The sequence below is a fragment of the Eschrichtius robustus genome, chromosome 13 (assembly GCF_028021215.1).
Source record: "Eschrichtius robustus isolate mEscRob2 chromosome 13, mEscRob2.pri, whole genome shotgun sequence".
Classification (NCBI taxonomy): Eukaryota; Metazoa; Chordata; class Mammalia; order Artiodactyla; family Eschrichtiidae; genus Eschrichtius; species Eschrichtius robustus.
Genome location: NC_090836.1, coordinates 4,828,316 through 4,845,255, shown reverse-complemented (window position 1 = coordinate 4,845,255; position 16,940 = coordinate 4,828,316). Strand labels below are relative to the sequence as shown.

The 16,940-nt window shown below is 42.8% G+C and overlaps 1 protein-coding gene across 4 annotated transcripts in view; it reads right to left on the bottom strand.

The window, feature by feature from the left end:
• The window catches only part of RAD51AP1 (RAD51 associated protein 1), an 85,029-nt gene that overhangs the window by 47,652 nt on the left and 20,437 nt on the right, over positions 1 to 16,940 (bottom strand). Inside the window, exons 8-11 of one of the 4 annotated variants that reach the window (XM_068560911.1) lie at positions 14,736 to 14,885; positions 3,067 to 3,151; positions 2,418 to 2,624; positions 313 to 406 (exon numbers count right to left, since the gene is read on the bottom strand). In XM_068560911.1, the coding sequence (XP_068417012.1) occupies positions 313 to 406; positions 2,418 to 2,624; positions 3,067 to 3,151; positions 14,736 to 14,885 (536 nt within the window). The other 3 variants (XM_068560912.1, XM_068560913.1, XM_068560914.1) reach the window with 3 other exon arrangements.

Genomic DNA, 16,940 nt, shown 5'->3' with positions numbered 1-16,940 from the left:
AACCATTCCAGGACACTTCCGGTATTGAGCCCAGATACACAAGATAGAATAAAAGGTGCTGTGGAAGAGACATTAGCCCAGGGCTCCTCACATGCAAGTCACCTGTTAGACGACCTTGCAGTCCTCAAGTTCAAGAAACTACACCCTGGCCCTCTAACTGGTTTTCCCTCAAGCCCACCCAGACCTGGCTCTGCCCCTTCTCCTCACCCTGTCGTCAAAGATGCTTGGGGCACAGCAATCCCACTGGGTCCTGGGTCCCCAAGACCTCATGATAAAACCTCTCTTCCCCAAATGACATTCAAGGATCCTTACCTTCACGGAGGTGAGATTTTGTTTCTTTCTTGCTTTCAAAATCGGGAAGGATGTCAAACTGCATTTCCTTGGGTTTTTAGCATCCATTTCAGTCCTGCAGAAGGAGAGTGAAACGTAAACTGGTGTTCAGAGCAAAATATAAGTAATGGTCCCCACCCGGGATAGGAAGAAGGCAGGGCAGGCTTGGAGAAGAAAAGGTGGCAGGTCTACAAGCATGGCCAAGGCGCCACTGCTCCTCCTGTCTCCCTTCTGGTGGCTGATGGGATTGGGAGAGGGGACACCTGGGCATCAGTCCTCATGGGCTCAGGGCAGAGGGACACAGGAGTCAAGGGTGGGCAAGGAACTAGTGAGGTTAGCAGCTTAGGACACGGAACAGAAAGCCCCACTTCTGTCCACTGACTGCAGGGCAAACCATTCTCTTCTCACAAGTATCTTCCCCCTAAAACATGCATTGATTGGTCACCTGGTAGCTTAAAGCCTCTAGAAAAAGAAAAGGGGACAATTGGTAGAAATGCTTTTTCTGGATCTCATCTGGCTATGTTTTCACCTTCTTCCTTCAGAGCCCACCTCCGTGAATAATCAACTCACGGCAAGGTGAAAAGCTGACTCCCGTAAGTTTACAGAATCTAGTTAAAGTGGTGATTTGGGGAAGTGGAAGGTCAAGTCTTAGAGGGCTCTCATGCCACTGTCACTCTCCTGTTCCGTCAGAAGACCACTGCTGAGACTCCACTCTGTTCCTTGGAAGCCCCCCTTTCAGACCCTCACCCTATCAAGAGCCAAAGGAGTTAAGAATCCACAAAATAGGAACAGAACAGGGACCAAAGCAAACGTTATCACAGCTTCTGCAAATCACTCCATCCATAGGTTCTTGGGGACAAGTTAATAAGTGGTGACAGCATCACAACTATGAAGTCATTCAGAGGATTGAAGACAAATCTCACCAATGGTTATTGCAGCCTAGTGTTGAAAAATCATAACTTGTTGATGTATCACGAGAAGTTTTAAAAAAAATGGCACATATGCATTATGGAACATGATGCAATCATTTAAAAAATGAGGTAGATCATCGGTATGCCCATAATATATTAAGTAAAAAGAGTAGAACAATACATAGAAGGTGATTCCATATCTAAGAAAACAAGATGTTTCCATACAATACAGCATATTGAAGGGTCTAGAAAAAATAAACTGTAAAAAGCAGTTACCTCAGAGGATTGGGACTGGGAATGGTGAGTGGGAATGTTCATTTTCACAGACACACACACACACACACTAAAATGAAAAAAATCCCACGCAAAAGCAAATAAAAAGTAATAGTCACTGCAAATGATCATAGCTTCATTTCTTCCTTCCTCCCAACAAGCATTTGCTGAGATAATTTCTTTGATAAACAAGACAAGGCCTGTGCTCTCAAGGAGAGCTCATTATCAAAGAGTGGGGATACGTGGAAATGGGTCCTGACGATGCCAGCGATCAATGCAGTGCTAGAGGTGAAACGGAGCCTATGGTCCTTCCCCACCCCGCCCCACGTCCTCAGCCTGCCTTTTGTCTGTGGAAAACATTTAGCCAAAGAATAAGTTTAATCAGAGAAGTAAGACAATGCAGAAACAGAGGAAAACATCAAAGGAGACCAAATAATAATAGTTTAGTTATTAAGCATAGTCAAGGACCTTTAGTTCCTTCTTAAGGGCTATAGATAATATTCTGAGCCATATCCTGTGAGCTGTCTTATAGATACTGAAACCCCCGCCAGGTGGAAGAAGTTAACTACATGTTGACCAGGCTGTGGCCATGACATAAGCTGCCACAATTCCAAGAATTGGCCTCAAAGAAGTGGAAACAAACTGACCCTAGAACTGAAGACTAACTGTACCTAAAACAATCGAGATGAAGCTGGTCAGACCACCCACGACCAATTTCAAGATGCCTGTCAGAGCTGACTGGGCTGTTTCTGCAGGTAGCCCCCTCCCTCTGTCTATAAATGCTCTTGCCCCCTGATTGTCGGGGGTCGGGGGGGAGTCGGCCTTTGGACAGGCATCCACCCTCCCCACCCCGGTTGCCGGCCTCTGAAATAAAGCATCTTTTCCTTTCCCACCAACACTTACCCCTTGAGAACTGGCTTTCGAGCGGCGAGCAGCCGGACCTGGGTTTGGTAACAGAAGGATGTGCAGGGAGGGATGCAGACCTGATCGAGTGCACACCAAGGTGACTGACTCTGCTGGGAGAGCTGAGGAAGCCCTCCCCCTGCGCACAGCAGAACTGTCTTTGAAGAACAACAGGCCAGGTGCGGAGTCAAGGGCAGGGGGACGAGACTGCACAAAGCACAGAAGTATGAAAGAGCACTGCTTTTTCCAGAAGTTGCGAGCACAGTTACTGGACATTGCTGGTGGAGGGCCGGGGAGGGGGCTAGATTGTAAAAGGCCACATGGTCCGTTCAGGTCATGGGGGCCCATGTGGCCCATCTAAGCCTGAGGGACAAGGTCAGGTTTGTGTTTGAGGACCATCTCTCTGGCAATACCAGGGGGCACGGTCCAGAGATGCTCAGGGTGGAAGCTTTCTTGTGCATCCAGGACAAGGGTTTCAACCACGACCATGACAGTGAAGACAGGGTACAACTTGGGGATCATTTGGGAAACAGAACTGGTAGGATTTAGGCCATCAATTCGACGTGGGGTTTGTAAAATCCAAACGCTGGGGAGGAATGAATATGATTTTTCCTGCCAAGGGTCGGTACCCAGCGCTCCTTCCACCTACTTCACGGGGATGTGGAAGACAATCGAAGTCAACGTGTGTCTTTCCAAGCAACCGGAGCTCTTTCCTCGGCTCAGCTTTGGTGGCTCTGTAGGTGAAGAGAACCGAAGACTTGAAGGAAAAGCTAGGAACCCCGGAGTCTGGTCTCCGTGCTGCCCCACATAGATTCTGAGCAGATCACTTGTCTTCTCTAAACAGTCTCCCTCGTATCCACGGGGGACTGGTTCCAGGAACCCCAAGGACACCAAAATCCAGGGATGCTCAAGTCTCTTACATCGAATGGCATAGTCCAGTCAGCCCTCCGTATCCGCGGGCTCTGCATCCACAGATGCGGCTCTTCTCAGTTTCCCCATCAGTAAGATGACTAAACAGGACTCGATGAACTCTAACGTGCCTTCCAGTTCTAAGCCGCTTTGATTCTAACTCTATTAAATATTGGGGTGGGGGGAAGTTCTGCTGTGACTTATTCCCTAATTTCCCCCCTTTGGATAATGCTGTGGTTATCAAAGATCATTTTGTGCCTTTCTTAATGCATCCAACCGGGCTTCCACTTAACCCATCACACTTAATCCATCCTTAAAGCTTCCCAAATGCCACTTTTTATCCTTCAAATATGTGGCGAGCTATGTAGGAAAAGAATTAAAATACATTATATATCTTGTTTATACCTGTTGCCTGAAGGTTTAAAGCTAGAGCCAGAGTGAATATTGCTTTGAGAACTGAAACCACAAATTTTAAATTCCTATCATTTTACACACAGATCAGAGTTTTCCTACCTCTACAGCCCATACCCATCTCCTTCCTCTGGATTTCAACACTTTTGTCTGTGGAGATCATTTTCTCACTTGGTCAACATCATTAGTGTTATCTTACACGTGTATATGTTTATCTTGCCGATCTCCTGGGGGACAGGAATGGTAAGATTTTATTTTATTTTATACTTTATTTTATTTCATTTCATTTTTTATATTCCTCATGGGGGCAAGAGCAGGGACTTGTATTTGAAACCTCTTGGTACAAATTTGCCAAAAGGAGAGATATCTAAGATAGTTTAGGTCAATTCATCCAAAATGTTCAGACCACCGTGTGCCAGGTACTTGTGCTAAGCATGGGGGATTCAGAGATAATAAAACAGGATCCTTGCTTTTAAGGAGTTCAAAATCTGGTGGGCAAGACAGACCATAAACAGTGGTACCACACTACGGCAAGCACAGTACTCTATACATAATACACTATCTGTGTATACTGAACTTCAAAGCCGGGAAAGGAAATACATCTTTTGAGATTCACCTGTTGTGATTTCAGTATTTCTACTGCACTTGCCAGTAGCTTGATCTTTATGCCCGGGGACCACCTTTCGGGCAGAAATTGTGTCAATATACAACTTGCAGGGACTCCCTTTGCATTTCTGTGAACAGCGGATGATGTACTTAACACGTCTCTGCCAAAGAGAACTCCTCGGCGCCTGTGCAGTTATCCCTGAAACTCTTCATGGTCCACAGACTCACAGATTCTTAAGAGCTGCAAGAGTTTTAGAGGGCATCTCCCCCATTCTCCCACCCCTGGCTGGGAATCTTCTCAAGAGTGTCCCCCGTAATCATTCATCTCTGCTTGACTATTTCTGGGACAGAACTTACTGGTTTTTTCCAGGCAACCCATTTCACACCGAGCTGTTAATTTACATGCGGTTGGGGCTCCATCAATGCTGACTAGAGGAAATGACCTCAGACAACATCTTTCACCCTCTCTTCTACCTGCTCGTCTCCAGGCATCCCTGTGGTTTTCTTTCAAATCCCTCCTCATATGACGGAGTATCTGAGTGTGAAGGAGAAAGCCTGGATTGAGGTGGTCCCTCTCTATTTTCTAACTGTTTACGACCTCTCTTAAAATGGCTACAGTTTTCTAGAGTCTAGATTCTGTTAGGCGGCCAGAACTCTGCACCCCGTCACCTGGTCACTGATTTTCTATAAAGCAGCCTAGACTAGTATTTGTTGTTTTTCGCTGTTAAAACACACTCATTTTGGATCTGGGGTCAGCTAAAACCGCTGACTCCCAGCACTGGTCCTCCACACGCTGAGATGCATGCATTCCAGCCCAGAAGCTGACAACAACAGTAGATGGAAAGGGGCTGGCACACTAAGCTCCCTTCATGTTTATCACTATCCTCTTTGATAAGGACCAAAACAGAGAAAGGAATTAACAGACTTAAGTCACAGAACCAACTTGGCAGAATACGTGTTTGGAGATTTCCTTAGAACTCCTAGATTTTATGGACCCACCACATGTAGGTGATTAAACCCCTCAAGCAAGACTGGTAACCGAGGACACTTACATTGTCCTTTTGTAGTTTGAACTTTCTATTTAAATGACTTCACACTTTTGCCAAGTCTTCTTTTAAGCCTGAACAGTGAAGCTTGAGTTAAGATTGTTGACCATCAGTCATTTAAAAGTCAGAGGGGCCACAAGTTACTTAAGCCCTGAATTGCCTGATGGACATTTCAAACACCACAAATTAACTACAGACTTTTAAAAAAATTCCCCTATTTTGCACTGTTCATCCTATTTTAAGAAAAAAACTTTGCTAAGACCGGGAATTACCCTCAAGTGGCAGGTACCACCTGACACCACAGTGTGGCCCGGGATGTACAGCAGGCACGTGGGCTGCTCGGAATAGGTGGGTATCAGCCAGATCCTCGTGGACGTAAGGCTTGGGGTCGCAGACCCGTTTTTGGTGACCAAGTCGGTTGAGACGTGCAATTAATATTAAAAAAAAAAGGGAGAAAGCTCTGTGCCCCAAGTTGTCGGGGTCAGGGCTGGAAACAGCGTCCGGATGGGTCTTTTTTTTTTTTTTTTTTGAAGTATTTGTTTATTTATTTATTTGGCTGTGTTGGGTCTTCGTTTCTGTGCGAGGGCTTTCTCTAGTTGCGGCAAGCGGGGGCCACTCTTCATCGTGGTGCGCGGGCCTTTCACTATCGCGGCCTCTCTTGTTGCCGAGCACAGGCTCCAGACGCGCAGGCTCAGTAACTGTGGCTCACGGACCCAGCTGCTCCGCGGCACGTGGGATCTTCCCAGACCAGGGCTCGAACCCGTGTCCCCTGCATTGGCAGGCAGATTCTCAACCACTGCGCCACCAGGGAAGCCCCGGATGGGTCTTATGAGCTCCCTAAAGTCCATCTCTCCGCATCCCACACTCAGCCCAAGCCAGCGATGCAAAATTATCCTAATGGAAAAGTACATTGCTTAGGGCTGTAGGTGTGCAGATTTCTAAGGCTACACACTTGGGCCAAGGGAAGAAGCTCATGATCAGAAGAAAGCAGTTGATAATTTAGGAGGCCTTGGACGAGTCACTTCGTGTTTGGCACTTCAGTTTTCTCAGTAAGAAAATGGGGGGACTTCCCTGGCGGTCCAGTGGTTAAGACTTCACCTTCTGATGCAGGGGGTGCGGGTTTGATCGCTGGTGGGGAGCTAAGATCCCACATGCCTCTCGGCCAAAAAACCAAAACATAAAACAGAAGCAATATTGCAACAAATTCGATAAAGACTTTAAAAATGGTCCACTTCAAAAAAAAAAAAAAAAAAAAAGGAAAAGAGAAAAAAAGAAAATGGGAATAAAAATTGTAAGACACATTTCTCCTCACACCCAAAATTTTAGGAGTTAATGAGATTGACCTTTGAAGGGCATTCTACAATACAAAAGTTAGTAATTATAGAAGGAAGCAATTAAAATAGTGCAAATTTGAGGTGTTTAGCTTAAGAAATACATGTCAGAGAAGGGATATCTACAAGTATCACAGCCAGCAATGGTGATCCATGCTTCTTAGAGACACGACTATAATTTGCGTACTTTGTCGTTAAGGAGATACTGAGGCCATGCTTTGATACTATGATCTGAAAATAAAACTAACAACAATAACAACAACAATAAAAATACTAAGGATAACAATGTTGGGCTGTGAGGATGCAGCTGCTTGGAGCGAAGTCTGAAACGGTACTTGCCTCCTCTCCGCACCCACATCCGCCCTTCCCTCCTCGGGCCCACACCCCTTCTCCTTTTCTGCACTGTCCCCTGTCACTCTCGCGCTGCCCCACCTTCCACCCTCACTGCCCCGATGCTCTGACGCGCTTCCCCCCCTCACTTGGTGCCCTTTGGGGTGGGAGGTGGGAGGAACTGCATCGGGTCCGCGCAGACTGCGGGCGCTGCCCCTCGGACCTGTAACTGAGGGGTGCAGGTGGAGGACCACACCCTCCTCCCGTCGCTATAGAAACTGTTTCCACCCTTTTTCTGACTTGAGCTGAAAGGCTTGGACTCTGGTCCCGTCCCAAACCACCTTTCACATCAGGCCGGAGAAACACATCTTTTTTCCTCCTGCTCCCATTCTCTTGCCCCTGTTCTTTCAAGTTTGGGACAAGAATTGAAGGACATCCCGAGGATACAGAGAGTAGAGTTGATCGAACAGACTCTTGAAGTAATCCCTACCCTTCCCCCTTCAAAACTGTTTGTGTTTATCAGAAGCACATAGTAAAAGTTCTGGATAAAATCTATTCATCAGATGAACATTTTTTGAGCACTTACTCTGCACCAGGTTTTTTTTTTTCTTTTTTTAACATCTTTATTGGAGTATAATTGCTTTACAATGTTGTCTTACTTGCTGCTGTATAACAAAGTGAATCAACTATACGTATACATATATCCCCATATCCCCTCCCTCTTGCGTCTCCCTCCCCCCCTCCCTCTTCCACCCCTCCCTATTCCACCCCTCTAGGTGGTCACAAAGCACCAAGCTGATCTCCCTGTGCTATGCAGCTGCTTCCCATTGCTATTTTACATTTGGTAGTGTATATATGTCAACGCCACTCTCTCTCACTTCGTCCCAGCTTACCCTCCCTCCTCCCCATGTCTTCAAGTCCATTCCCTACATCTGCGCCTTTATTCCTGTCCTGCCCCTAGGTTCTTCAGAACCTTTTTTTTAGATTCCATCTATATGTGTTAGCATACCGTATTTGTTTTTCTCTTTCTGACTTACTTCACTCTGTATGACTGACTCTAGGTCCATCCACCTCACTACAAATAACTCAATTTCGTTTCATTTTATGGCTGAGTAATATTCCATTGTATATATGTGCCACATCTTCTTTATCCATTCATCTGTCGTTGGACACTCAGGTTGCTTCCATGTCCTGGCTATTGTAAATAGAGCTGCAATGAACATTGTGGTACATGACTCTTTTTGAATTATGGTTTTCTCACGGTACATGCCCAGTAGTGGGATTGCTGGGTCATATGGTAGTTCTATTTTTAGTTCTTTAAGGAACCTCCATACTGTTCTCCATAGTGGCTGTATCAATTTACATTCCCACCAACAGTACAAGAGGGTTCCCTTTTCTCCACACCCTCTCCAGCATTTATTGTTTGCAGATTTTTTGATGATGGCCATTCTGACTGGTGTGAGGTGATACCTCATTGTAGTTTTGATTTGCATTTCTCTAATGATTAGTGATGTTGAGCATCCTTTCATGTGTTTGTTGGCAATCTGTATATCTTCTTTGGAGAAACGTCTATTTAGGTCTTCCGTCCATTTTTGGATTGTTTGTTTTTTTGATATTGAGCTGCATGAGTTGCTTGTATATTTTGGAGATTAATCCTTTATCAGTTGCTTCGTTTGCAAATATTTTCTCCCATTCTGAGAGTTGTCTTTTCGTCTTGTTTATGGTTTCCTTTGCTGTGCAAAAGCTTTGAAGTTTCATTAGGTCCCATTTGTTTATTTTTGTTTTTATTTCCATTTCTCTAGGAGGTGGGTCAGAAAGGATCTTGCTGTGGTTTATGTCATAGAGTGTTCTGCCTATGTTTTCCTCTAAGAGTTTTATAGTGTCTGGTCTTACATTTAGGTCTTTAATCCATTTTGAGTTTATTTTTGTGTATGGTGTTAGGGAGTGTTCTAATTTCATTCTTTTACGTGTAGCTGTCCAGTTTTCCCAGCACCATTTATTGAAGAGGCTGTCTTTTCTCCATTGTATATTCTTGCCTCCTTTATCAAAGATAAGGTGACCATGTGTGCGTGGGTTTCTCTCTGGGCTTTCTATTCTGTTCCATTGATCTATAATTCTGTTTTTGTGCCAGTACCGTACTGTCTTGATTACTGTAGCTTTGTAGTATGGTCTGAAGTCTGGGAGCCTGATTCTTCCAGCTCCGTTTTTCTTTCTCAAGATTGCTTTGGCTATTCGGGGTCCTTTGTGTTTCCATACAAAGTGTGAAATTTTTTGTTCTAGTTCTGTGGAAAATGCCATTGATAGTTTGATAGAGATTGCATTGAATCTGTAGGTTGCTTTGGGTAGTATAGTCATTTTCACAATGTTGATTCCTCCAATCCAAGAAATGGTATATCTCTCCATCTGTTTGTATCATCTTTAATCTTTCATCAGTGTCTTATAGTTTTCTGCATACAGGTCTTTTGTCTCTTTAGGTAGGTTTATTCCTAGGTATTTTATTCTTTTTGTTGCAGTGATAAATGGGAGTGTTTCCTTAATTTCTCTTTCAGATCTTTCCTCATTAGTGTATAGGAATGCTAGAGATTTCTGTGCATTAATTTTGCATCCTGCTATTTTACCAAATTTATTGTTTAGCTCTAGTAGTTTTCTGGTAGCATCTTTAGGATTCTCTATGTATAGTATCATGTCATCTGCAGTGACAGTTTTACTTCCTCTTTTCCGATCTGGATTTCTTTTATTTCATCTCTGATCGCTGTGGCTAAAACTTCCGAAACTATGTTGGATAATAGTGGTGAGAGTGGGCAGCCTTGTCTTGTTCCTGATCTTAGTGGAAATGGTTTCAGTTTTTCACCATTGAGCATGATGTTGGCTGTGGGTTTTTCATATATGGCCTTTATTATATTGAGGTAAGTTCCGTCTATGCCTTTCTGGAGAGTTTTTTATCATAAATGGGTGTTGAATTTTGTTGAAAGCTTTTTCTGCACCTATTGAGATTATCATATGGTTTTTATCCTTCAATTTGTTAACATGGTAAAAGCAGGAAAACAGTTGAATGACAGCAGCATCACCTGGAGGAATATACAGTCTGGTCCATGGAGGAAACAGACATTCAAATAAAATTTTTTTAAGGAGCCAAGCTGATTTTCAGTCTTCAAGGACAAATAGGAATTAGCAATGGAAAGAAGGCAAATAAGAACCATCTGAAGACCTGGAGCCACGGGTACTAGCACCCAGTGTGGTGTGGCAGGGGGTCAAAGGTGAACGTGGGCAGCATGGGACAAGGTTGAAGAAGCGGACAGGGGCCAGCCTGATTCGAAACAGCTTGTGAACTAAACAGGCTAACGGGTATGTGTGTGGATTTTAAGCAGAGGGGTGGTTGGGCTCAGATTTTATTTTAGGAAACTCCCTCTGGCTAGAGTGGCTTGACGGGTAGGCCCGAGTAGGTTACCAGCCAAGGCAAGGACGCCCGTTAGTAGTCAGAGTAAAGGCAGCAAGTGGAAGGAGAGAGCAGTTTTGAGAAACGCAGGAAATGGACCAGAGCTTGCTGACCGGATGTGAAGGGTGCAAGTGCCTGAGGCACCTCAGTTGACTGACGGTGATGCTATTTACTAACAGAAAATATAGGAGGGAAAACGCCTGGGGAGGGGGAGACGTTATTGATTCAGTGATGACTTACATCAAATGATCAACTGGTCTGTGTCAAGAGCAAGGTCTGGGCTAAAGATCCTGACTTGGTCGTCACTGTCACACTGGTGACCTTGGAACTTGAAGTTGCCCAAAGTTTGAAAGAAAAAAGGCCCAGGGGGGAAAAGAATGGAATCTCACAGAATATGGTATGGTAGTGAGAGCTGTGGGTGTAGGTGACACAAAAGATTAGCAAGCCACAAACAATGAAGAGTAGGCAGGGAGGCGGGGAGAAAAGTACAAAAGAATGGTGTCTTACGGGCCCAGAAATAAAATGTACTAAGCAGGGTATAATGAATAGGGTCTATAAGATAAGGTGAGAAAGTGTACCCTGGGTTTGGCAACAGAAAGGTCATGAGTGCTTTCTGCAAGGCCAGTTTTGACACACTTTAAGGTAATTTTCAGTGGAAACTACTAATATCAATAGCATAGAGAAAACACGTTCATCAAGCTGATCCAGATGATTAATTAATGATATTAGTACTAACACAGGGTAGGCTCTTAATATATGTTTGTTAAACTGCAGCATACAGAGTACCTCAATACCATGTCCCTGGGAAACACGTTTCCAAGAGGGGGTGGGGCGGGGTAGGTGAGGGGGTGTAAGACAGTAGAAAATATACACTCGATAAGAAAAAATATATATAATAGCAGTAGGCAAATGCTCACTTTAATCATAATTCTAAATACTTATCTTCACATTAACATAGATACTTCATTAACCAAGAAGAACTGAGCTAAGTATTATATATTTTTTAATGGTTAACATGATTCAAAGTATTTTTATTAAAAATTGAAATTTGGTTTGGTTGAAGTTCTCACCGTAAATATAAAATATCTATCACTATTATTACTCACAGTGGATTAGGGCCTAAGCTTCCTAAAGGGCTGTACTATCTAATACAACAGGGGTGACAGGTACTTGACAGCCACCCTCGAAAGCACGGGCTTAATGTAAAAGTGACGACTTTAAGAAACAGCTTTTCCCCTTTATATTTACAACAAGAAGGCTAACATTTTTTTGCAAAGCACTCATTTTATCATGAAATGTAGACAGTTAGAGACAGATGGATGCATTAGTATCAAGGAAAAGTGCATATCACAACTTTTTCACTTTTATTAAAGGTTTTGACAATGAGGGCTTCATAAAATGTCACGAAATTCTATTTGCTATCTAACCATCTACTTTGAAGTAGGAGACATACGCTCTAGCATAGCAACTGTTTTAATATGGAAAATTATTCTGAATTCTTAATATAAAAACATTTGGCTAAAATATGAAACATCATTGCAACAAAACTGACAATGCAGGTTAAGTAACTTATAAGATTTCAGAAATGTCTCCTGGGAGAGATGGGAATTTTCCTTTTGCCAGATAAACTCCGCACAGTTAAATTTCAGGTGCCGTAAACCAGACAAAGCCAGAAAGAAGCATCGGGCATGTTACTAGGAAAGAACAACATGTAACGGGGACATCCTCCGTGTCAAATTGACGGCCACGTAATGACAATGACCTATTATATACATATAAGGGAAAGAGAATATGCTCTTCAGAAGGGAATGACATTCCAAGATAATTCTTATAAACAAACCTCTTACTGAAGTCTCAGATAGCTTTTCAGAGAACAATCACAGAACAGGTAAAGATCATTTATACAACGTTAAAGGATTCATTTATATTACAATACCCTCCTCAAATATAAACACAAATATAAACATGCTTATGAAAGTGAGATCTTCTTAATCAAACATTTTCTTGCCACTACACTCAGCTACTAGCAGCATTTGGATGCAAAGGTTTAACTCGTGCTAATCGGGACAAGCCAAGGCGGAGACTCTGAGTTGGAGACTTCACAGACACTCCTGCCAGTGGGCTACGGCTGCTGCTTCCGGACACCGCTGCAAGAAGACAGATCACCTGATGCTGAGAACGTCAGAAATCTCGTAACAAAGGTCAGTTTATAAAACAGAAGAGGCCAAAAAAGGAGTTAAGCGTTGTTCTGCTATGCAGCTTCTATCAAGTTACATATTAGATCAAAAGAACGGGAAGTACTAAAGAGCAGAAAATGTATAGCATTGCATATTTTCAAACATCCTTAGAGGCCAAGGTAATGACACCAAAACTTTAAATGTGAAAGCTAAATAGGAAAGTTGGGAGCAAAGAACACTGATTGTAAAGACATAAAAAAATGAATGGCATTATAATTTCTAAAGTAGTAGCAAAATCTAATGCATTTTTACAAAATTCTGCACCTTTTACAAGTACTCCTTACAGAATCTATTTTTTCAAATATCACGTAACTTCAAATATGACAAATACCATTTTTCTTTATTTGTACTAGTTTCATTTATGCTACCACTCTAATACAGCAATCATTTCCAACGAGTATTAAATTTCAGAATTTATCCACATGTATGTTCGTAGCTGATCATGATTTTAGCCGTAGTAAGTACAAGTGTGTATACTTTTTTCATACAAAGGTTTTACGAACACTTCCATGTTTCCAGGCATCTGATTTACCATTCTTAATTGCACACACTTGCCACATGTTGATCAAATTCCTACAACACACTTCTGGGTTGTTTCTAGTTTTTCACCACTTTTCTATAAATGGCTATAAAAAAATCACTACTGACCACTTACTACTTTTCCTTCTTTCGAATTCTTTTTAAGGATAAGTTCCCAAGATTAGTTCCTAAGTCAAAAGATCTATTTATTTTTATGGCTCCTGTCAAGCTGTCCCGTAAAGGGATTATAAATTTATAATAAATAATTATACCTGCTACCCCACAACCCAGAGTGCACTGGTTGATACAGCTTTATTATTTTCTAGTTTGAGAGGTATAAAACAGTATTTCATTACTTTAATTTACATTTCCTTGATTACCAGTGAGGTTGCAATTCTTTTCATATTGGTTTCTAGTTGTACTTCTTGGGGGCAGTGGTATGTTATGTCCTTGGCTCATTTTCCCATTGGAATCTTGCTGGTCTTCTCACATTCGTATAAGACAGGAGGCTAGCTGGCAACCTGAGGGTCAAATCCTGCTCTCAGATATACTGTTCGGTCCACATGGTGTTTTAAAAAGTCCACTTTTAAGATCTAGAAGATTTCACACTAAAATCTGTATTTCTGGCTTCTCTTGAAAAACTCAGACGTGGAAATACGAGGCCCATAATCCTGCATGTTAACAACCGGGTGGAGCCGAGGAACGGCGGCTTCCTTCCAGAGGGCACGCGCTCTTGAGGGCGGCAACGCCCGCTTGCTCACGCTTCCTCCCCAGGCCCAATTCCCTCGCCTCTGTCACCTGCCCGGCCCTTCCCCACAATGAATTTATAAGCACTTTGTGCTTTATGACGTGACTCTTTACCCATCAATCCATTATTTCTTTTTTATCTTTTTGCTTATGCTACCTTCAAATTTCTACAGACATTATATCAATACTTTTAAACTTCTTTTGTTGTGGAATCACTAATTATTCTCAGAAGAAATACACTAAGGATTATCCTTGAACTGACAGAGCTTCATTATTTCAATAACTAATCTTCCGGGACTTTCCTGGTGGCGCAGTGGTTAAGAATCCGCCTGCCAACGCGGGGGACACGGGTTCGAGCCCTGGTCCGGGAAGATCCCACATGCCGCGGAGCAACCAAGCCCATGTGCCACAACTACTGAGCCTGCGCTCTAGAGCCCGCGAGCCACAACTACTGAGCCTGCGTGCTGCAACTACTGAAGCCTACACGCCTAGAGCCCACACTCTGCAACGAGAAGCCACCATGATGAGAAGCCTGCGCACCACAAAGAAGAGTAGCCCCCGCTTGCCGCAACTAGAGAAAGCCCATGCGCAGCAACAAAGACCCAACACAGCCAAAAACAATTTAAATTTTAAAAAATAATATGAGGAAGTACTCATACGTAACATTTACAACTAAGAAAAAAAAAAATCTACTAGTGGTAATTTTCCAAGCCCCTGCCCTTGAGCAGTAAATAAATATACCATACCTGGTGGGACCCACTTAGGTCTCTTGCTTTCAGCTGGAGGACTACGTATTTGTAACGGCTTCCTAGTGGCCTCTGAAGAAGGAGAAACCTTTTTCGGTGAGGGCCAAGATTCCGACTTCACAGCAGCAGGAGCAGAATCTACTGAAGTCACTTATTTGAAAAATATACATAAAAAAGGGGTCACAGAGGAAGATAAAGTCTAGCACGTATGTGTGAAAATTATCAAGTTACATAAGCTTATAAGAAATAAAGAAGCAGAATCATAAATTTGAAAAACTCATTAATCAACATTTATTGAAAGTCCAAGAATAGCCATCTTTTATGAGCATTACATGCTAGGAAGTATGGCAAGCATATCATATACATTACCTCTAACCCTTAGAGCAACTCCGATACAGAAGTGACTATCCCTACTGTCAGTTAAGGAAACAGAGAGGTTAAACAATCTGCCTGTAGTTTGAGAGCTAGTAAGTGTCTGAGTCCAGAGTCCACACTTGTAATCATCACACAATAGTGTCTCATCGGAATATGTCAGTGAGACATTTTATTAGGCTCTAGGAATTTACGGTCCAGTCACTAGACTCTAGTAGAAAGGGCAGAAAAGTACAGAGATGTGTACAGTGCAACGTGGTGAGAGAGATGACAGACTCTAGAGGTGGTCACGGGGCGGGGAACCTACATCTAGAAGCATCTTGTCGAGGGCAGTGTAAAAGCAGACCACCTAGATGGCTCTATGGTAACCCAGGTGAGAGGGGATCAGGGCATGAACTAAGGGGGAGAAAGGGGGGAAAACAGCAGAGTGGATGGCTTTTAGTAATTAGAAGGGGGAGGCATGCTGGAGATGAGGGAATAATCATGATTGGCAAGTTCCTGTCAGGAACACACCATCTGATGGCACCATTTACCCAGAGAATGAACACAGAATGGGAGTGGGTTTGGGTTTTTTGTTTGTTTGTTTTTGATGGAGGGAGAAGCAGAATACAAATTCACTTTCAGATAATGCTTGCTTCGAGACACCTAAGTGGCATCTAAGTGCAGGTGCATATGAACATTTTCACTATACACTGTTCTTAACGTTAACATCTACATTCTCTAGGTCAGCCCCGTCCCACAGACTTTTCTGCCGTGGTGGGAACGTTCTGTATTTCGTGCTGTCCAATACGGTAGCCACAAGCCACATACAGTTAGTGAGCACTTGAAATGTGGTTAGCAAAACCAAGGAACTGACTTTTAAATTTTATCTAATTTTAATTAATTTAAATGTGATAGAGCTACTTTGGCTAGTGGCTACCATATTGGACACCACAGCTCTTGAAATTTTCTCTATTCAGGGAAAGATTATTAACACCTGCCAGGTCAGAGATGCTTAGAGGTTATCAGTACATTATTAGCGGGACTAGAAATATAATCCATCTTTCCAAATTCTTAATCTCATTATTTAGCTGTTAAACTTTACTTCTAATATTACATAGGAAATTTTCTCGGGAAGCAACTTGCTCCAGGGTATATGGAAGACATTAAGTGGCAAACTCCAACCTGGACACTGAAATTTTATCTTCAGTTTTTAGAATGTTTTGGTGAGAAAGCATAAACAAACATCTGAAGAAAATATGAAATATATTCATGTTAGGTTTTTTTCCTATTGTCAATGACTTTTTCATATCAGTTTGTGGTAGGCAGTCCCTTAAAGAGACCTGTCTCCTAATTCCCAGAATGTGCACATGTTACCTTACACACACAGCAAAGGGACTTAGCAGGTGTGACTAAATTAAGGATCTGGAGATGGGGAGATTATCCTGAATATACGATGGCCCCAGTGTACTCACAAGGGTGCTTATAAGTGAAAGTGAGAAGCAGGAGAACGAGAGAGTTATGTGATGGCTCTGAAGGGAGAAGTGGACCACCCGTCAGAGAGCGGGTGGCCTCTAGAAGCTAGAAAAGGCAGGAAAGGGGGTTCTTCTCCCCTTGAACTTCCACAGAGGAACAGAGCTCTGCCAGCAGCTTGATTTTAGCCGAGTGAGGAAAATTTTGAACCTATTACCTGCAGAACGGTAAAGTAATAAATTTGTGTTGATTTAAGCCACTAAATTTGTGGTAATTTTTTACGGCAGCAATTGGAAACTAATACACAGCTTTATCTCTAAAAACCCCTACATTTAAAATCTAATTTCTGGAAACCAGATGAATTTGCCAATTGCAAAAAAA